The 21,632-nt window shown below is 37.1% G+C and overlaps 1 protein-coding gene across 1 annotated transcript in view; it reads left to right on the top strand.

Moving 5' to 3' along the window:
* The window catches only part of DDX10 (DEAD-box helicase 10), a 158,604-nt gene that overhangs the window by 98,795 nt on the left and 38,177 nt on the right, over nucleotides 1–21,632 (top strand). The window contains exons 15-16 of the mRNA XM_088051434.1: nucleotides 902–1,063; nucleotides 14,905–14,961. Coding sequence (XP_087907560.1) covers nucleotides 902–1,063; nucleotides 14,905–14,961 — 219 coding nt within the window. The remainder of the gene's footprint in view (nucleotides 1–901; nucleotides 1,064–14,904; nucleotides 14,962–21,632) is intronic.

The raw sequence follows: 21,632 nt of genomic DNA, 5'->3' as shown, positions 1-21,632 counted from the left end.
TGTTGCAGCAATGGGTTGGATTTATCTGACCTGTTAAATAAACAACCTGTGTGCATTAGGGAGTCCTAAATGTGTTTGGTTTTGCATTTGTACTGAAAGGCATTCTGTATTGTCTGCCATGTACTTTCATGTCAAGGTTTAGTACTCTACCAATCTGTGAGCAAGAATGATTTTGCAAAGGCTTTCCTTTTAAAGTGTGTGCTCATACCACATGGTATAAGCTACTAGGTCATAAGACAGATGTGGATATTTTTTGGTGAATGTGTAGTCTTGAATTTAGAGTTTCAAATATTTAAGGGAAGCTGAATGTGTTCAGTGTGTCGTCCATCAAACATTTCATTAGCATGAATCATCATACAATACTGTATTTCTAATACTGTCCTAGTACAATAATCAAAAAAACCCTTCCATATCTGTTCCCCTTGCTTCCCTCAAAACATGAGTCAGTCATGTTTTTTTTGTGTACTCTTGAATAAAGGTTGTCTAATTTTTGTCTTGGTTAATATGTCAGAATGCTGATTGTTTACATGAAAGGTACTGTTTAGATTTACTCACATTTTTTTTTCTGAGAGTAATTTCTTGAGAACAAGTAGTTTTGTTTTTCCCCAAATGACTAGCAGTATTAGAAATTACTTGTTCTAATCAGGAAAGAGGACAAAATAACAGAAGAGATTCAAGTGAAGTCACTAAACAGTAATGTGTATTAATAGAGACACTACTTTAAAATAGTAATTTTAAACTGATTGTGATGTAAATTAAGGTTCATTAATTTGTTTCCTTTGCAGATGATCTTTTTATTTAGTCTGGACAAATAATGTATTGTAATATTTAGGCAACAAAAAGTGTGATGTGGAAAAAATCATTCTAACCATTATTTTTCTTGCTGGCATCTCTAATTCAGTTAGTGCAGCAGTGGCCACCTGTGCAGAAATCCAATTTGGCACAAGGAGATGAGGAAGAGGATGCCAGTGGTATCAACCTAGATAAAGCGAAAGAAATACTGCGTGAAGAAGACAAATTTGACAAAGAAGAATACAGGAAGAAAGTAAAGGAAAAACATAGGGTAAGTTGATTTCTAGCTCAATTACTGAAGTACAGAAATACTGTGCTGAGTGAGGAAAAACACTTAAATACATTGTGAAATAAGTGTAGTACAAGTTCATTTAAATTTTTCAGTTTTCTTCAGGACTATGCTACTCACAGGAAACTATTTTAATGTAAGTAGCTAGATAGCACAAAGCCTTATTCACCATTAAGTGTTGGAGTTTTATTTGCAACTTTAAAATCTGGTGAATTTAGTAGGAGTATTTTTTTTTAAGCAGTGTTCAGTGGAAGAATTTCTTTCACCAAAAGAAAATATTAGTAGGCCTTTGTGCTCTAAAACCTGCTGTCACTGAAAGAGTATCTCTGAAATGTCTTCAGACTACCATTTGTTCAACGGTCAGTATTACATTTCAGCTAGGCCAAAGTGTTAACTTTTTGTGTCATTGTTGTTAGGGCTATCAGAATTTCCTTAGTGAATTACTCAAACTACATGATAATGATTTTATCATGTAACTTGTGACTTGAGAAGATCAGTGTCTACAGTCTGGCTTCTCTCTGGTATTTAAAAACCTTTAAGTTGCAGACTACGAGTTTTCCAGCTACTTCTCTACTGTTAGTTATAGACCAAAGCAGGGGTTTCTGATCTTGCTGTGTACCTGTCATAGCTCTGTCATACCATGTCACAGCTCTATGTCTTTGAGCTCAAGGGTCATTCTGTTAGTGATTGTGAGATGGGTATGGCATTCTCCAGATAACAGATCCACGTAAGATCCCAGGACTATATGCTGTTAAAGGCCTGATTTATACTCAAAGCTTCAAATTTCCAAAGTGTTAGAAAGTGTTGTTTTATTGTCCTGCTCTGTAAATGGTGACTTAATTCAGTTTGACTTTCCACTGATTGTTAGTAGTTAGTACAAAATCTTTCAGTGTTTGTGAGGGCTTGAATTTGAGCAAATCGTTTGGAAGGAATCTTGAAAAAAGCTTCAAGTTATGTTTCAGCTGTGAAGTGTCCTAGCTAATTCCAAAGCATACTTTACACATTTAATTTGAAAGTCTACTCCTCTAGTCCAGTCATTTGACAAATACAAAAAAATCTCACCTCATCTTTAGCAGAGGGCTGCAATTGATAGGAAGTGAAAAGAAATCATGTTTGATGTGCTCTAAGTGAAATAATAGTCAAGTTTACAGAAAACAATGCCATCAGATTTCAAGGATGCACTTAATGAACAAGGAAGGAGAGACTGATTCTATGACTTTGCAATCAGTCTATTTGCTAGCAGATTCATATACTTTGAATAACACTGTTGTAGGTTCGATATCAGACTTCAATGATAAAATAATTCATCTCTTGGTCTGTTAAGCTAGCTTTATAGTGCTGAGGAGAACAAATGATGTTGACCAGATATTTACCTGCATTGAAGAAAAATATTTCAACTGTGGAGATACTGTGAAAAGAGAACGCCTCTTTTCAAAACTGAGTCAAAGTTAACAGACTGGCAATATCAATGCCATGGATATTTTTTGTAATTATGGAAGCTTCTTGGAGATTAGTCCATGAGTGTTTTTCACACTCCACCAATTATCCTTTGTGAAATGAAATAAATAAATTATAGTATATAAAAAAGGAAATGTATTAAAGAAAAAATAAAAAATACCTCTGTTTGACGTCCTGTGAAATGACTGTCTAGTATTAAGGACTGTCATTCAGTCATTGTATGACTGACACACATCTGACATTGTTCAGATTTTTTATTTGAAACTTCACAGTTTGAGGTGAAAAATATTTCATATGTAAATTTTCTGTATATAATGAAGTATTCAGGTACCTGATTGTTATTTAATTTTTGAAATAGTCTTATAACAGTTTAGAATCCTAACATCCAAATTTAAATGAGATGAAACTTGCAAAGAAAGGAGGGGCAGGAAGACAATAGCTTTTACTCTGGCAGAACATCATTTGCCTTCCCACTGTCTCACTAACCTTGTGGTTAAAGATGAACCCCTCTCCAGAGTCCAAAAGGCATTCAGGATACCAATTCATTTCATGTGTTAATTAATACAGGCTATATAAGGTAAGGCTGACATAAAGATTGATTCTCTTGCTCTTCCTTATTACTAAGTCAACCATTTATGTTTGGGATTCTTGACAGTGAACTGTTGCTGCTTAGGAAACAGCTGTAGTGGTAATTACAGGGAAAATATGCTAAGCCCTGCTCTTTTGTTTCATTCAAGGAGAGGCAGGCATGCCTCTTTTCTCTTGGGTCATCTTAAGCTTGGTCCAGTGATCAGATGATGCCTTCTTCCAGTGATCTATGAAGAAGCTACATAGTTACTAGGTGGAGAAGATGCTACTCAATTTTTTCATTACCAGAAAATGTAAACTTTAAAATTCACACTGTGGGGGAAGTTCTATGGCATAATTCAGAAATCACAGATAAGTGTCATAGATAAACATTATTTTAGCCATTTCAGCCATTGTTTTTTCACTAATGTTTTTGGAATTTATTGTGTTGTTGTTGGGACAAGTCATCTGTCCTTCATTGACAAAAGAATGACAGAGGAAAATTTGAACTGTCTCACAGTAAAAGTGAGTTACATGGCCATTTTCATAGTGACTTCCTAATGGTATATAAAAATTCTCCCACCTCATAAGGTTTCCCTTCCCAAAAGATAATCGCTCAGCAGCAGATACTAGCTGCGTTTGAATCTATGGCTTACATCTCAGTGACAGGAAAGGAGAACTATGCAAGTCTGCATCATGACTATGCTGCAGAAGCCTATCAGATGCCTGATGATTGTCTGAATTTGCTATTAAAAGTTTGGTTGTTTAGGTAAGCCTGACAGGCAAGTGGTTTAAGTTATTTCTTACCCTCATTTGGAGGGAGAGGGTGAAACCCAAAAGATGAATATTCAAGTGTGTTACCAGTAAAGGATATGAGAGTAGTAAAAAGACTAAGAGACTTTATTTTCATTACTTTGGATTTTGTGTAAGTATGGATGTCTTAGTGCCCTTTCTTGTGTCATTGAAAGAGGAGCTTTTCAAAGTCACATACTTTAATCCCATCTTATATATCCCTTTGCTGGCATTCAGCAGAACCCTTTATACAAAGTCTTAAATCCATCACTTGTGACTGTCATTGCTTCTTTTTAAATCCTCTGTGCTACACTGTGGGCCAAAATACATCATGTTGTAATATGAACTCTTGTTATCTGGCCTGTCCTTTCTGCAGTAATGCTAATTATTTAATTCCCGTCTTTGTTTAAGTTTCCTTCCTTTAAGCAGACTGCTGAAGATCTTTGTCCCTTTGACATGTTCCAATATTAGATGTGACAACTCTCTGTTTTTGGTTTTCTGCCTCGGCTGCTGAATTCTACAGTTCGCTTTTTGAACAAGCAGTGGTTGAATCTTTCCTTTCTGCTTTTGCTTCATTTTTCATCTTTGCTTAACATTTTCATCAACTGAACTTTCTTCTGTTCCTTCATTTATATCAAGTTTCAAATGTATCTTGATTCATATTTCCTCTTCTTAATTCCTTTTCTTCCCAAATGCAGCTGATACCTGGTGTAGTGTGTGTGGCAGTCATTTTAGGTTTTTTTCCCTTTAAATAAATTTTTGAAACATGCTAAATCTATTATAGTTATTAAGAATAGCAGACTACGAGAGACAAATGCATTTTCATTCTGTATAAATCAAATGTAGCAGTCTGATATGTGGTTATGTGTATGTAATCATAAAGTTCCTTCAAGCTGAATGCGTGTGGATACCTGAAGTCTTTACATCGGCTTTGAAATGGTGACTTAAAATAACAAAACAATTTACAGAGGGCTATAAATGCAGATGTTATTTCATCCAGGTTTTTTTATCTGGCAGGTGGGTCCAGGTTTTGATTTAGATAATGAGTGGATATAGAAAAAGCAGCATTTTCATAAGGCTTGTACTTTTATAGGTCATCTTCAGTTGAATTGAGGTCTCTGGGGGAAAAAAAGTGAACTCCTTAAAATCAAAATATCCCCAAAATAGCCTAATTTTTTCTTTTAGGGGAACATGGCATGTAAGCTTATTATGAAGTTTCCTTGCAAAAATGTTTCTGATGAAGAGCAAAACTATTCAGAAAGTATCCACAGGCCATTGCTTTTAAATCCATTTGTGAATGTCATTTAAATGAGCAGTTTTCTGTATGACCAGAAAAATGTTTTGATGCATTCATGAGATGCTTGGATTAGAAGAGTTGTGTGTTGCAGTGCCTTAAGGCTTGTGGAAACTTGCAAAGCATCTACACTATAATTGGGTTTCCTTCCTGAGTCTCACATTTTATTATTCTCTCCTTCCTCTGCAAATATGGAAGAACTGAAAATCAGATGGATAGAAGTAAATAAAACTCTGAGGTATAATTGTAATGTAATTAATGCTTACTGACATTTTGGCAGCAAAGTAAATTTTGGCAGTTGAGCACAAAGGAAGGACAGGAGTATCGATCGAGATGATATAAAAATAATTCTGCAATAATGGCTATTTAATGAAAGCCATTTGAAATGTGTAAAATGTTATAAACAACAATAATGGGAAAAGTGAGTAAACTATTCAGAACATGTTTTGGCACTCCATTTTTCAAGTTTTCAGCTGAAAGTGCAGTGTTGTTAGGAGGAAAATAGTGGTGGAGAGGGATTCATCTCACTACTTAACCTCTCTTTCTCTATACTAATGCAAGCTCAGAAAAATGCCCGTTGGTGCTGAAGAAAAAATGAATAGGAGCCTTATTTCTTACCTCTCTTTCCCATGAGTAAGATATGCTGTGAATTTTGAATGATCCGTGTGAGAAAAAGGCTAGAAATATTTTTTAAATATAATTTTATTTGGGCAGTATTGGGCAGAAATCAAGCTGAGACTGTCTTCAGGGGTCTGATACTGCAAGATGCAGTTGTTCTCTACCTCCCTGAAAGACTTTAAACAAATACATTTATAGAGAGATGACTCAGTTAGACTGCGGGTGATGGGGGATCTTTCAGAAGATACTGCACTGTACCACAAGTCTGTGTTTTAAATGTAATATATGCTTAGTATTTTTGAGACTCCTTGCACAGTCTTCTGGGAATACTGATGTTGCTCGAAGGAATCTGGAGGTATTTTGTGGCCCTTGTGCCACTGAAATGATCTTGATTTGTACCACTTGAAGTTTAGTGTTATATGTTCTCAAAGTTTTGCTTATGCTGCTCTTAATTCAGTAGAAAAAAAAGAATTATTTTAGAAACTGTACTGAAACAGATTACCTCTCTTTGTTTTGTCTCCTGTGCCCTAAATGCATTTGTTAGTGGCATAGTGCATAATTTTAATGAGGAGGAAACACTGCAATGTTTCACTCTTTGTGTGTTTGCTCTCCCCAATATTATTATTCTATTAACTGTTTCCAAGGCTAAAAGAGAAAATTCTTTGTATCAGGCTTTATGTAAGGACTGTCATAAAATAAATAGCTTTCAGTTTCGTGAAGAGAATATTGAATTCTGATTAAAATTTTTGAAAATGGGAGATTGCAGACTGGTACAGGAAACCACATCCCTTGGGTTTGAACTCAGGTGGTTTCATCTGCAGGTGTTTTTGATGAAGCCTGCTGCTATTCCAGGCTGCAGAACGAGCCCCCTGCATGTGCATTGCACAGAGGGGCACAGACAAGATATCTCTGTGGATATCCACAGAAACAAGAGAGACTGCACTCACATAAACAGACACAGCACAGGCAGCACATACTTATTTCTTCTTGTGTGCTGATAAGGGCTGATGTTTACCAGCAGGACTAAGAAGATCCCACTGCTTTGATTGTTAAGCACACTCACCAATACATTAAATAGTAGAGTGGACCCTAAATAATGTTCAATTTCATACCTACATCATAGGGCCCTTGTGTAGTCACTGACCTTGGGCTTTTCCATGTGCTGGTCTTTCTGCTCAGTCTCACAGTGCCTTTCAAATATTCCATTTTAAGTTTGCTCTTTCCTGTGAGACTGATAAACATAGATAACCTGTTTTCTCTTTTTCTTACCAATTACAAAGTTCTGTGTGGACCATCCCAAGGTTGTGCTTGTGTGGTTCCTTTAGTGTTCATCTGTCAGTGACTTAGGACTTCACATCTTTTGCTATTGTCTGCCTTAGTGCTCGTTAGGGTTAGTGCCTTTCATACTCACTTTATTACTTTATTACTTTTTCTCCTTCTTGTCTTTGTCTCATCCTTACAAACCACATTTTTACTTTCAGGGTATCCCTACCACCAAGGTATCTTGTGCTACACTGCATTCCTTGGAGTTTGCTTCCTGGTGTAATGCTGTAGCCTTTATCACTCTCCGACCTCTGGCCCCTGCTGCTATCTTCACCCCTTTCCTTGGCTGAGCCATGGCCCAGGTGGGAAAGCTCTCAGGGGAGAGCGCCCTAGGGCTACTCCTTCCTTTGGCAGCCCCGTTCCAAGCAGACCTCCATGCTCCGCCTGCTTTTGCAAGTGATTTCTGTTGATAGCGGAATAGTTACGATTTAAACTTATTCAGTTTATAGTTTTATAAAATAATTTTAAAAGTTGTAGTGTATTGTAATAAATCATTGACTACCATATATACCGTGTTCAAGAAATGGAAAAGGCTCCCCAGGGATTTTCTTTATTTTATAAAATAGATGTTATATAACACAAGCCATTCAATATGGTTGAAAATAAATTTTCCCATGAAAAACAGTATTTTTAGTTTGAAATCAATAATTAGATTTATTCTGAAGAAGGGTTGTGTCATATTTCCAAGGAAGTAATCTGCAGGAGTAAAAAATTGCAATGCAGGATTATAATCTTTATTAAATAAAGCACCTGAATAGTCCTGCACTTTGAAGTGGAATTTGTCAGATTACCATGTGTACAGTTGGTTTCATGTGGTGCTGGGTGAGAATGACAAAATTCTCTTACGTAAAGAATATGCCAGCGTAGGAGCAAAATATAGAGGCAAGGAGGTTACTGCTGAGAGGAGCATTCAGCTGAACAGCAAAGAAAAGTATAGGTGGAGAGATGTGTAAAAAAAATCAAAATATTACTTTGTTAGAAAGCCTATTTGAGCCCTTCCATAGCTTTTGTGTGCAGACAGTGCTGCTGTTATGCTCCGAATGCAGAGCTATTAAGATACGGGGGATGGACACTGAGATGTTGGTTGACAAGCATCCTGTTTTCAGCCTTAGCAGCAGCATCCATCTGGTCTCCCTGTGATGCCAGTGGAGGCAAGGGCTTACTTATCTTTCACTTCAGCAGCTGAATGGGCTGCAGTTAGAGCTTGAAGTGTCCTTGGATATTTTCTAGGAGTCTTGCAGCAAAATCAGAGTTCTTGACCTCATCGTACTGATATGAAAAATAAGAAAATGAGATCACAGATGACAGAATATTCTGAGTTGAAAGGGACCCACAAGGACTATTGAATCCAGCTCTGAAGTGAATGGCCCATATGGTGATGGAACCCACAGCCTTGGTGTTACTAGCACCAGGCTCTAACCAGCTGGTTTGTGTACACACTATTCAGATGAATTCTAGGAGGATACAGCTGTGGGTGGAGGCTGAGGTAATTCAGGCATAACCTTAAAGTGGGGCTTTGCCAGCCCTAGTGCTGTAAGGGGTGTTCCATGCTAAGCTGCTTGTTCTGCTGGAGGTCGTACTGGAACAACTGGCCAAAATGTTGACCTCTGTCTGTCAGGCTCTGGGAGGCAGCCTTGCAGCTTTTCACAGGAGCTGCACCCTTTGTTTGCTGAAGATTTGTGTACCTTCTGTACCTTTCTGCCTTCTCTCAGACCTGGTGTTTGGGCTGGGTGTTTCTTTATGGGTGGCTGCATAAAGACAGCTTAAGAGCCTGTGACCTCTATAGATAATGAATTTTTAACTCTTTCATTTTAAATGAAATTTGAACTCTTAAGCAGCATCATCCCTTGAAAACCTAAAGCAGCTACAAAATGAGATGAAGGGCATCACTGCCAATTTTCCTCTATTTTTCTCTAGAGTATATTAGCATGGTTTGCAATACAACTTCCATTGATTTGTCATTAAGATTTTAGTTCACAGCTTTAAACATTACTTTTAAACAGTATTAACTAGCTTCATTAATCGTATAATTCTGTTGAAACTGTATTTTGAATTAGTGTTACCTTTATCTCTCACTGTGTGTGTTTATGTATGTGTAGGTTCAGTCTCACCACTCTTACAGTAAACAGTTTCTTTGTAATAGTTAATCTTAACTTAGTCTCTTTCAATTTAAAACCTTTTCCCCTTGTCCTGCCCAATACATGCCATTGTAAAAAGTTCCTTTCCAGCTGACTTACTGGAAGGCCACAATAAGATCTCCCCAGAGCCTTTGCTTCTTTAAGCTGAACAACCCGAAATCCCTCAGCCTGTCTCCACTGGAGAGATTTTCCATCTTCTCTCTGATCATCTTTGCAGCCTCCTCTGTACTCTCTCCCACAGGTCCCCATCCTCCCTGTGCTGGGACCCCAGAGCTGCTGCAGCCCTGCAGGTGGGGTCTGAGCAGAGCAGAGGGGCAGAATCCCCTCCCTGGCCCTGCTGCCCACGCTGCTCTGGATGCAGCCCAGGACACCTTTGGCTTTCTGGGCTGGGAGTGCACACTGACAGCTCATGGCCAGCCTCTCATCCATATACATTTTAAACCAACTCACTTAAAAGCTTCAGAAAAACTTTCTATCCTTAAAACATACTCAGTGTGTTCAGGTCTAAGTGGGAAAAGAATCATTTTGATCTTTCTCCACTGGTTTCCTGTGCTGGTTTTGTTCCAAAAATGTCCTTTAAGGGTCAGTTTCTGCTAGCTTCTGTTTTCTTCTTTTTAATGAGAATGCCTTTTTTCCACTTCCTCTAAGACTTTTCCCAGTTCTAGTTTAATGTTTAAAATTGTCCCTGTGCTGTTTTTCACATGCCTTTGATGCCTACTCTGTGTTGCCTTAAATTGGTGATTACTAGGTGTTTCAGTATCCGTGGCTTTAAGGTAAACATTGGCTTTACAGATGAGGCTTACATAATTATGTTTATATAGTTTGTTGCTTGAAGAGATTATTTAATAGGTTTCTAAAACCAAACATTGAGATTCTAAAAATTTTCACAACAAAACAAACACAAAACAATAAAAAAGCTTTTGCTTTTTTTTCTTCAAGGTATTAAGATTGGTTTGTTTAATGGTAATCAATTTAACTTAATTTCCGGGGTTTTTTTTTAAAAAATTATATTTAAGGAAATGCTAATAAGTTGATTCAGTTTTATCTTTGAGTTAGGAATGTTGGTTTGTTTTGGTATTTGGAGAAATGCTTGCATGTAGACAGTTTTCTAGTCTCTGTAAGGAGAAATATTAAGCTACGTAGCAATATAAATGTAGCAATGGCCATGAGCATATAAACAATTCAAGCTTGGTGTAAAATCTTGGGGTAGGAAAATGTGGGAAACATGTTTATTAAGTCAGTTTTCAGAGCATATTTGTGCTTCAAAATTTTGTTGGAAGCAGCTCTTGGCTATTGAAATGCCACTATATGAGAGCTGCTCTAAACTTCTGAACAACTCTGTTTTCTGCAGCACAACTGACTGAATTTAGCTGTGTCCTACTAAAATAACAAGAGATAGTCAGATACCAAGACATGGTATCAGGTTCCAGTATTGACCAATTGCAAATGACAACCAGATTTTTCCAGGCAATGGAGTGATTTATTCCAGGACATGGTCACCTGAAGATCTGTTGTGTGGTAAACCATTACATCAGCTGTTAAATAGAATGGGTTGGTAGCTCCAAATTATGGCATCAGTATGTAAAGGAATAGTTATTGAAAATCTAGTGTGAAAATGATGGATCAAAACCTGAGGGAGTTCTTGAGTATTTAAATAAAGACTTCAGAGGACTCAGATGAGCATGAAATTTTTACAGGAAATAGATTTGCCACAGGCTTTTTTAATTCTCTCGGAGCTAAATATGCTGTAATATGCATTAGTTGTGTTGAGTGAAACTTTTTTTTTGACTTCAGGTAAGGAAATGTAAGAGGTCAGTGAAATTTTAGGGTGGGAAAACTGCAGCTTATGAGATAAAAGAATTGAATGTAAATCTGACCTCTGCATAAATTCTTTAAAAGATAGGAGACTTTTATTGTACAAATTTCTTACACATTAAAAAAGTGAGAAGAAAAATTACTCTATAAAACAAACCTGTTTGTAATATAAATAACAGAAATAAATGCTGCATTTTTTTATATTGCAGTAAACCCTCTGTGAAATGTAAAACTAACTCTTAAATGTAGAAAGAGGAGAGTCCAAGGAAGAGGAGATTTCCTTTGGGAGGGAAGAACTCTCAGAATTGCTGGACTTACTTAATTTTTTTATAACTAAAAACTTGGGATTTAAGCTCTCTATTTATGTGTCTTTCACATATTCCTTACCTCTCCAGCTAGAGAGAGCTGCCATGCTGCTATTCACTATTTTTTGACTCAAGTTGAGAATATGGAATGTAAATGTTAAAATATTTAAGTGTGTTGGAGTTTTAAGAATTAAATGGGGTGCGAATTTTTGTTTTAAAACCCAGCAGTAGAAGGAGGGGAAATTAAATGTGAAAAGAAGCCAGTGGCAGACTTTATAACTTCGCAGTTAAGAATAGCGAGTAGTTCTTCCATATGTTGTACATGGCTTTATCCATGGTTTGGGATCCTTTTAGGCAGAGCTGTTTCTGTTGTCAGTTCTAGTGCAGAAAAGGTAGAAGACTTGCAACTCTTCTTTAAAGGCAAATGATTTAGCTGTATTACATGATGATGGCTAAAAATTTTCATCCCTTTGATTACTGAGGTTATAACCATCATTTTTAAGTAGCTTTGTAAGTGTGAAGAAAAAAAGATAATTTGCAGTAAATTTTAAAAGGTCTGACCAAGAAGGTCTCTGACCTATGTAATACTATTAATGAAAAACTAAATGAAACGAATATAATACTATATATAGAATATAATAGAATATGTAGACTATGAACCCAATGTGGGTTTGTGGAAATTAGGTGTATAGTGAGTTGTATTTATATTTTTTTATCAGAGCAGAACCTGGTTTGTAAATACGTCTGTGGAATACACTGGAACTTCTGCATGGCTTTTCACTTGGGTGTTCTGATTAGTAAATTAACATGTCACAAATTAAATGGACCAAAACCTCTGACAGTGGCCTTAAGTTAAAGCAAGAGATTCAGTCGGCATGGTTTTATGGGGATTTTTTCCGTGTGAGAGCAGTCAGTCTGTGGCACAGGCTGGCCAGAGTTGATGGGCAGTCTCCAGCCTTGGGATTTTGAAATGGCTGGACAAGGCCTTGTGCAGTATGACCTCACCTCTTTTGTAAGCAGGAGGTTGGACCAGAGACCCCCTCATGTTCTTTCCACTTGGAATAATCCTGTGACCCTGTGAATGCCCAGTGTTGTTTGGAGTGTGTTAGTGTCAAGCCGCAGAAGCAGGCCTGATGAGGACATTGGCTTCTGAAATGCGCTCCTAACTCCAGCTCAGTGCCAACATACCTGCACTCTGCAAAATCTACTTTTGTTTCTTGTTGACAAAGAGCCAAACCCTCTCTCCCCCCTTTCTGGGGAAAAAAAAGGAGATCTTGACAGCATCTCCTGGTGATTGCTTCTCTGTCTTGTTTTTCTCTTGTGCTCCTTATTTCAGACCTATTAACTTCAGAATTTTTTGTGTCTTCACCATTCTTTAGAGACTAAAGTATATAACGCTGTCTGTATACACCTCTTCTGTGTCCTTATGTCAATCTTCTGCTTTCATAGCTGTCTTCTGAGTGCTCTGTTATAAATCCCTTGAGAAGGAACTTTGCTGCTATATTTGCTCAAGCCTGTATCTGCAGTTAAAACACATTTCATACACTATAGAATTTTCCTATCCAAAGTTTTCTAGACTGTCCAAGTTAAAAGTTGCTTTCTTACATATGGTGTATTACTTTCTAGCTGTGTTCTCTGTTTTTGAGGGGTAAAGTTTGAATATTACCACAGTTTTAGCAGAAAATTGAGATAGCCCCGATGGTTACCCCCAAGAGTGGAGAATGTGCAGCATTTAAAGTGGAGGAAATGGAAAACTTAAGTAAATGATTACAAAAACATAAGTAAAAGTGATCAGAAACTTAGATATATTTGACTTGGGAGTGAAGGAATCGTAACATGGATGATCACGTTATAACCATGATGCATCGGTCTACTTTATTGGAGGAACTGCATGTAGAGCAGACAGTATTTGGTTGTGGTGGATTTTGTTGTCCCATATGATGCACTTGTGGCCTTAAATTTAATTATTTTTTTTCTCTCTCTTTTTTTTTTTTTCTTTTTTATACTTTAACATATCTGAAATAATAAGACAGCTGTGTGGTTTTTTGTTTTGTGGTTTTTGGTTTTTTTGGGTTTTTTTTGTTTTACAGCATGCATTGAAGTCTGTATTGAGTTGTTCAAGTCAGACAGCTTTGCACAAAGCATTGGGGAATTGTTTCGTTTTGATTTGGAGAGAAGAGGTTGACTTATGCTTAAAGGGATTTTGAAAATAAGCTAACACTTTTGTTGTTTAGGCAATTGGGAGAATAGAAAATGGCATGTACCAGACAAATGTCTCAAAAGCCCCTGAATTTCGACACCAACTTTGAAAATCTTGGTGGCTGTGTTCTCCTTTTCCTATGTCTGCAGTCAAACACTGCTTTTCCAAACAACTTTGTGTGATACCTTCCAATATGTTTTGGCAGCATCATTGTGATGAAGTGGCACTGGGACTGCTGAAGCTGTAGCTTTCTCATTGCTCCCATGAGTGAGCTGATATGTAACTGCTCTTCAGCCTTCTCTGTGTTGAAGTGCTGACCGTGGACTGACGTTAATTTCTCCTTTTATGTGGACTCGAGTCTAAATGTGCTGTTGTGAGGATGGCCTATATTGCTCAGAGAAACAGAGTTGTATTTCAGAAACATTTTTATGCTAGCATAGAAGATTTTCAATACCAATGTCATCAGCATCACTAAGACAAGAAGAGGGAGCCATGTGCTTTTCTAGAGGATGTGCTCTCACCTGAATTTCTGTCCTTTCCTCATGAAATACAGAATTTAAAGGATGTTCAATTGCAAGGACCTGACCATATAAATCAGAGATAATACTTCAGTTGGTGTAAGAATAAACAAAACAAGCAGCAATAAATGCCATTTGATTTAAATATCTTGGGCACTTCTGTATGCTGACAGATCTAGCAGGCAGCTTTGGACGAGTTTAATGACTGCTTTTAGGTAATTTTCCTGTAGCAGAATCATTTTGGTAAGGAGAACTTTGTAGTGGTTTCTGAATCAATGCAATTACTAAGCAAATGCTTTTGTAAAGTGTTTGTTGGTAATGGAGATATGAAAGGGTTAAGATGTTTTAGCTTTCACTCTCCAGTTACTTCAGCAATTCTGGTTGGGAAACTTTTCATTTTAGTTTGTTAAGTGGATTTGATTTCATTTTAAGTCACTGAGGAAAAAAGAAAAATTGTATCTCTTAGTACCATTTTAACTACCTTATTTTACAGACTAATACTTACTCTGTTAAACTCCTCAGTTGCATTATTCCTTTAAGAGTAATAAGTCTGGGTAAAATATGAGCTACAATTATTCTTGTAGTTCTGTGATTTCCTTTAAGAGCAAGAAGAATGAGTAGTATCTCATTCAGATTTTTCATTTATTGTTTTCAATAACATGTAGGGTGAATACCACCAGTCTAACATGTATGCTTTAAAAATATCTAGATGGCTCAACAATAATCTTAAAATATTAAAAAAAATAATAACAATGCAGGAGTTTGCTTTAAAATGATACATCTTGTTTATTTCAGGAGAAGAGGTTAAAAGAAAAAGCTGCAAGGAGAGAAGCCAGGAATAAGAATGCACAGGTAAGGGGTTTTGTTGTTTTGATCAAGCTACTGGTTGAGGTTTGAAACAGTTTTTAAATTGATTCATTCCTTTGTTTAATAAGCAATGTTGTGATTAACGGCTCTTTAAAGTAATTTTCTGTTTACTTGTCGTTCCTTACTCCCTTGCTCTGATGTGGTTGTAATAACTTGGTATAGAAGGATTCTGATAAAGCATGAATATGTATGTTTGTGTGTGTATAAATACACATAATAATGTGTAATAATAATTTACATAATTTATTAAATAATAATAATTTAATAATGTAAAATGTGTGTAAGCCGTTTGGAATTTCATCCTCTTCATTATGTGTATCAGGTGAGTTGCAATTTCAGCTGAAGTACTGATGCCATTTTTTTCTCTGACTTGGGTCATGTTTTATAGTTTGCAGGCAGTGAGATTATTTTTTTGTGTGCCAAATCTTGCTCCAACCTTTTGCTGCTGAACTTTTTTTTTAAATAGCAAGTATTTACATTGAAGTTGATTCCTTCCCCTCATTACCCCAAACAAAACCTTTGTTTTCTTTTTCTTCATTTGTATATTACTTATTTTCTGGAGGCTGTTCCAGTTTTTCGTGTTGCTTGGTTTGCCATAAACTGAGGCTTCATTCAGCTGCAGTGATTTTTTGGAATATGGACATAGCGATGTTGTTTCTCACACTGCATCTACTTTTGCTACACATGAATAGTTACAGTTTCTTCTTGGCAGTCGGCAAATATCTTACTCCCTTGAGAAAATTGATAATGTTCTTTGTCCGATTTTTGCAAGCTGGCTGTGCTCTGGGAGGCTTAAGTATAGGACGATGTTTCATTGTGTATCTCTGAAGTGGAAAGTAATTACAGTTTCAGATGAAAAGCCTAGTTACACTAAGTTTTAAGTATGATTCTGCCTTCAAAGATGGCAAGCTATGAGAGTTGTTGGCATCATGACTCCCCAATCAAGCAATAGAAATTTTCTGCCTGTAATTGAATGTATAAGGATGCATACTTTTTAAAGTATTTAGCAAGCATTTTAGGAAAATTATGGAATGAATAATTAACAAACATTTTAATAAAGAGAGAAAACATTGATCAAATCAGGCTGTATCATATTCATGAATACTGCTTGTTAATTGTGCCTCTTTTTAAGGAATAAAATGTTGTTCAGCAGCTGTGGAAAGAAATCCATTTCCTTCAAAATGATCTGCTTGCTGATGTACATCTCCTATCCTGTTCTTGACCAAGCAAATGAATCTGTCAGTGCTGTTGGAAAGTGAAGTTGATCCCTGTTGAGCAATGATTTGTGTGTGTGTGTTGGGGGGGGCGGTTGTGTGTCCATGGGCATGGTATGGGTTAAATGTGGAGCCTTAGCCCCAAACTCACAATTTTATGCACCTCTGCCTCTCTTCTGTGCAGCACTTGCACTTGGAAAGCTCATTTATTAGCGCTGGTCTGGTGTGAGATTGGCACGTGCTCTCCTTGTGGGTACCAGCTGTGCAAACCTGCTATTGCTTTGACTTCATTTTATTCCTGGAGCATTTAGTTCACTCTCTGCAAGAAGGTTCAAGCCTCAGGTGCTGACATGTCTCCTTGGTGAAGACTATTGGGCTTTTCCTGTTGTTTAGAGGCTATTCTTGCCAGAACCCTGTGCAGCCGAGTCCTGTCATTTTCAGTGTGGCTCATTTCAGGGAAAATACTTCCACTGGGAAAGGCTGCCAGCTTGGACCTGGGCTGTTCATGCCTGGAAGTGGAAGGGAGCAGTAGACAGTAGATAAAGGTGCCAGTTTCTGTCTGCTGGGTGTCTAAGGAATTAATTAAGAACACTGCCTGCTTCACAGGATCTTAGACATGAAGCCATAGTAGTTGAAGCTCTCCGTAGTCTCTGGGGGATATGACTCAAGCACCTCGTACAAGATACCCAGGGGAATTAAGAAGGAAGAAACAGTAAAACACAGAAACTATTGAAACTTAAACCAGTTGAGAAAATATATGCTCCCTAAATCAGGAGTTCAAAAAATGTTAGCATTTTCACTAGTGCTTTCATGATATGGCTTGTGACCCACTTACTCTGCCATACACTACTCCTTTGGTAATTAGTGATGTTTTCTTGAAACGGAAAGCAACAAGGAGAGCCAAAAAAGTATAAAAGGTATTTTAGCCATGTTAATGCAGTTTAGCAGCTGGAGAAAAGGACTAAATCAACAATTATAGGTAGCCAGCCACTTCTGAGCAGCTGTGGTCATAATTTGTTTTCCACATCTATCTGCTTTATCCCTTTGTTTGTTTTATTAACTGTCTCCCTCATGTTACAAACTCCTTGGGTTACAAAGTATTATTTTGCTGTCTTTTATTAGTTCACAGCCCACCAGGTCTGACATGACCAAAACAGAAATTTGCTTTCCAATTCTTAGTATTAAAGAATAAATATTTGTGAATTTAGCGGGGAAAAAAAAAAACAAAACAGGAGAGAAGGATATCCTCCCTTTTCCTCTGGTGCTGCAGGAGCAATTGCAGGGAAGATTTTGCTCAGCCTTTGTCATGCTGGGACAAACCAGGCTTGCTGCAACTGGAATTTACTAACCAAATTCTGGCACCCTCTGCTGAGTGTGCCTGAGCAGGAGATCAGATAGGTAGCTGCAGTGTTATTGACTCCACCTTGGATAAATCTCCATGCAATAAATAAACTAAGTAAGAAGTGAAGACTCTTAAAGGATGCTTTGGAGAAAGTATTTCTAGGTATTTATGACCATTAATTAAATTTTCATGCAAAAGGCTGTGAAAACAGATAAAAGAAGTCTTCTCAAAAATTCTTATTGAAGAAAAAAATGTAGGGTTTTGGTAATTTTTTTATCATAAGATGTTTAATTGTCTCCCATTTTATGAAAATTTGATGTGATGTGTACAAATGCAGTGTTTTTTAAGGTGAAAGAAGCACATACTTTTGTCAGATTGCAAGCCCTTAAACTACAACATACTTTGTCCTCAGTAATGATTAAATTATAGTCCTCAAACCCTCAAACAAATTTTGATACTGTTTACTTGAAGATAGTGTGGAGAAAATTAGGCAAGAAGTCTTCTGAGCAAGAAGTAAAGCACTGAGCAGCAGCAGCAGCTGCCCTGGGACAGGAGCTGGGTGTTACTCAATGAAGCCAGCCCCCGGCACCAAGCAGAACATCCCTGTGCTTGTGGCTTTCCACTTTTTCTTCTAGAATCTACACATACTGATTTCTTAATCTATGTAAAGAACTTTCAGGTTTCAACCAGTATTTAGAGGTCCTTGCTCTCCTAGCAACTGTTAGCTGCAATGAAGCTAAACAGGACTGTATTTCTCCTTTAGTGATTTTAGTCTTTTGCTACCCTGATGCCTTAGAGCGCTACTGGTGTGTTGAGAATTATGAAGTAAGGAAGATTTTGATTTCTTTTAAATAAAATTGCTTTAGTAGGAAAGGAATTTTATGGGAGCAGCTAAATAGGTCTGTGCTTCAAGGTGGGGGAGCAGAGTAGGAGTTAGGAGAAGGTGCTGTTCCCTGCCCAGCACTGATGTCCCAGGTGATCCTCAACTATCAGCTCCCAGCACCATGCAAGAAATGATAACTAGTCCCTAGAAGAAAGTATTGGTTGCTATCTGCTAGAAATAGTTTGGACGTCATCTGTGTCAGGAAGTAAAACTTGCTCAGTCATGATGGTTTGGTGCATTGATTCTGGTTTTGGCAGTCCTATAGCAGCTACACCATGCTGGTGTCCAAAGCAAAACAAAAACCCGAAGAAGCTCTGACTAGCTGAGCAAGAGCTGTTTATCCAGGGTCTGCAAGAAAAATGTAGCCTGCTGAAAACTTAGAGAAATCCAGCTTGAGCACATATTCCTTACTGAGATGTTTTTTCATATTTTCACTGGACAAAATTGAGGGTAAATTCTAACCCTGCTGGAAAACTGACTTGTGGAAGAAATCCAAGAGCTTAGTTGTTAGGGGTGGTTTTTCTCAGGAATAAATACTTGCTGAATAATTGTAGAACATTAAAAGATCAACAGCAACAGCAGGATAATAAATATGCTTTAACTTCTCTCCACCCTTTCTCTCCTGTTCTCTCCTTAGTATATTTTGCTATTCCCAGAGGAATTAGTGCTTTCATATGAAAGTCTACGAAATATATACTATATATATATTATTTAAGATTTTTCAGAGTTGCAATGAATCTTTCTACTGTTATGAAAGGATTTATATGAGCACATCCACAAAATACATGCGGGTGAGCAGGGGGCACATACTTTTAGATACGGCAAATTCAGGCATTGATACCTGCCCATATCACATCACTGGAAGCTGTAATGCTCAATATAGCATTCTCTTTTCTGTATTTTGTCCCATACTCCGTTGAGATTTTAACCAGAAAAATGCTTGAACACACCATTTTGTTTTAATTTCCAGCACCCCCAGGAAATTTGAGATACACTTGCCAAATGTAGCTCAAGAAGTCTTTGCACCATGTGGGAAAATTTAAACAGGAAAGGGGAAGTCAAAGCCCTTGGGTAGGTGTGGTTGATAATCTACTCATAGAAATATACACTTCAGAATGTTGTGAAAATTCTTCATCCATTGTGGATAATTCCTGTAGTTACTGGGATTATATTACCTCTGCTTCTGCCTTGAATTTCCCTTTTCTTGAGATCTAGCCCATGGCTTGTGCTTAGGCTGGAGATGCTGGATTCACTGTGAAAGTGAACAGTAATATCAGTGTGGAAAAGAGGTTTACAGGAGTGAAGGAGGAATTTGATCTGTGTCTCCTGTGAATCCAGATTCCCAAATCCCCTTGATCACTGGGGTCATTGAGTATTCTTGTGTATTCTTGAATGAAAGTCTCATGGGATACCTGATAACTTTAGTGGTGATGATGCATTCTGGATCACTTCTTATGACCCTCCCATGGATGGTGTTGAGGAGGCTCCCTGTGATTTCTGGAGCTGGAGCAGGGTTTCAGGGCCAGAACATTCTGATGCTGAAATTTAGGAGTTTCTTGTTCTTAAGGAGGAGAGAGTTGTGTTTTGCTGGTGTAACTTCAGGACAGGCTATGTCTTGTTACTGCTGTTTGACAATCTGCAGAGGACTTAAAATTATTCTTCATCAGTAATTATTTTTGATTCTGAGAACCACAAAGAACAGCAAAAAAATGAGGTAATGTTCATCTGCAAAAACTTCCAGTGTGTTTAGTGTGGGGAGCTTACAGCTGAAATTACCATGTCAGTTTTATCCCTTTAAATAAGTCAAACTTATTTCTTAAAACAATCTCATTAACCTTAGTTTAGAAGTAGTTCTGATCTGTTAACTCTTGCATTCTGTATGCATATCCAAAAGCTGCAAGTAGCTTTATTTATTCAATGCAAAGTTTGAGTGTTTTGAATTTCCTTGAGAAGCTCTGTGAATAAACAGAGTAATTTGGGATATCAACATCTTAACCTACTAATTTAGTAATTTCATTTCAAAGTTAAGTTGTGAAACGGAAAATGAATTCTTGATTCTGAACTGCTCCTGTGCTGAAACATTTTTAAAAATCCATATTTTAAGTTAATATTTGGAAATGGGTATAATGTGCCTGTATGGAAATGTTACCTGTATTTTGCTTTTTGAAAATAACATACTTAAAATAACATATAATATAACAATTGAATTGCTTTAAGTAAAGCTATAATAAGTCCTGTCTTTTCCACAAATAAGAATTTATATGATTAAACCAATATTTTGGTGTTGTGGCCCTGAACAAGTTACAACTAAGGATTCTGATAGATTGATTTGCCAATTACATGTAGTACTGTAAACCTTTTCATTGCAGCCAATAGCACACTAAGGATTTCAAACATATTTATCAGATTGACCATTTAAACTAATTGACCATGGCTATAGCAATTGAATTTTGGGAGTATAATGTTCACAACTGTTGTTTTTAATCATATGTGGTATGTGATGAGAGTTTGCTGCTCTACATTCCAAAAGCTGATGTTTTACCAGTCACTGAGGTGATTTCTTCATAGGCTTGGCACAAAACAATTAGTGGGACTGTTGACCTTGCAAATACTCTTTTATTCCCTGAAGGTCTGCTGGGATGCGGTAGATGCACAGTGGATCAACACAAGTGCATCTCCATTACCATATGTGATATACCTGTACCTTATTCCTTGTTTTGTCTTCACTTGCACATTTATGGTGAAGAGAGGAAGCTTCTTTTTTCTTCAAACTTTTGGGGATTTTGTCTAATATTGGTGGGTTGCAGTTCTAGGGGAGCTTTTGATGAAAGATGTAATACGGATTTATAAGAACAGATTAACAGGATTTCTGGCATGTTAGGAGCACAAAGGTTATTGTCTTACTTGATTGTAAATGACTGTTTAAAATTTCTAGGGCAATATTGATGAAATTTCTCCAGTAGACTCCAGGAATATGACACTGTTTAATTTGTTGTTCTTCAGGAAAACCTTTTGTTTTTAGAATGTTTGTGTAAGTTTGATATCATTGGAACAGGGGTTTTGGTGACAACTGCTGAGCTTCAGAGCTTTCAATGTGTTAAAGACTACACAATTTTATTTTTTTCAGCATCAACAATATTTTGGCATTTTTGGGGGAAAAGAAACAGGTTTTCTTATTGAAAGTTTTGCCTATGAAAATTGCAAGCTGAATAAATAT

The sequence above is a fragment of the Pseudopodoces humilis genome, chromosome 2 (genome assembly GCF_049639895.1).
Source record: "Pseudopodoces humilis isolate 2021_Gansu_Grassland_sample_001 chromosome 2, ASM4963989v1, whole genome shotgun sequence".
Taxonomy (NCBI): domain Eukaryota; kingdom Metazoa; phylum Chordata; class Aves; order Passeriformes; family Paridae; genus Pseudopodoces; species Pseudopodoces humilis.
The sequence above is the reverse complement of the archived record's forward strand: the minus strand, read 5'-3'. Positions and strand labels throughout refer to the sequence as shown.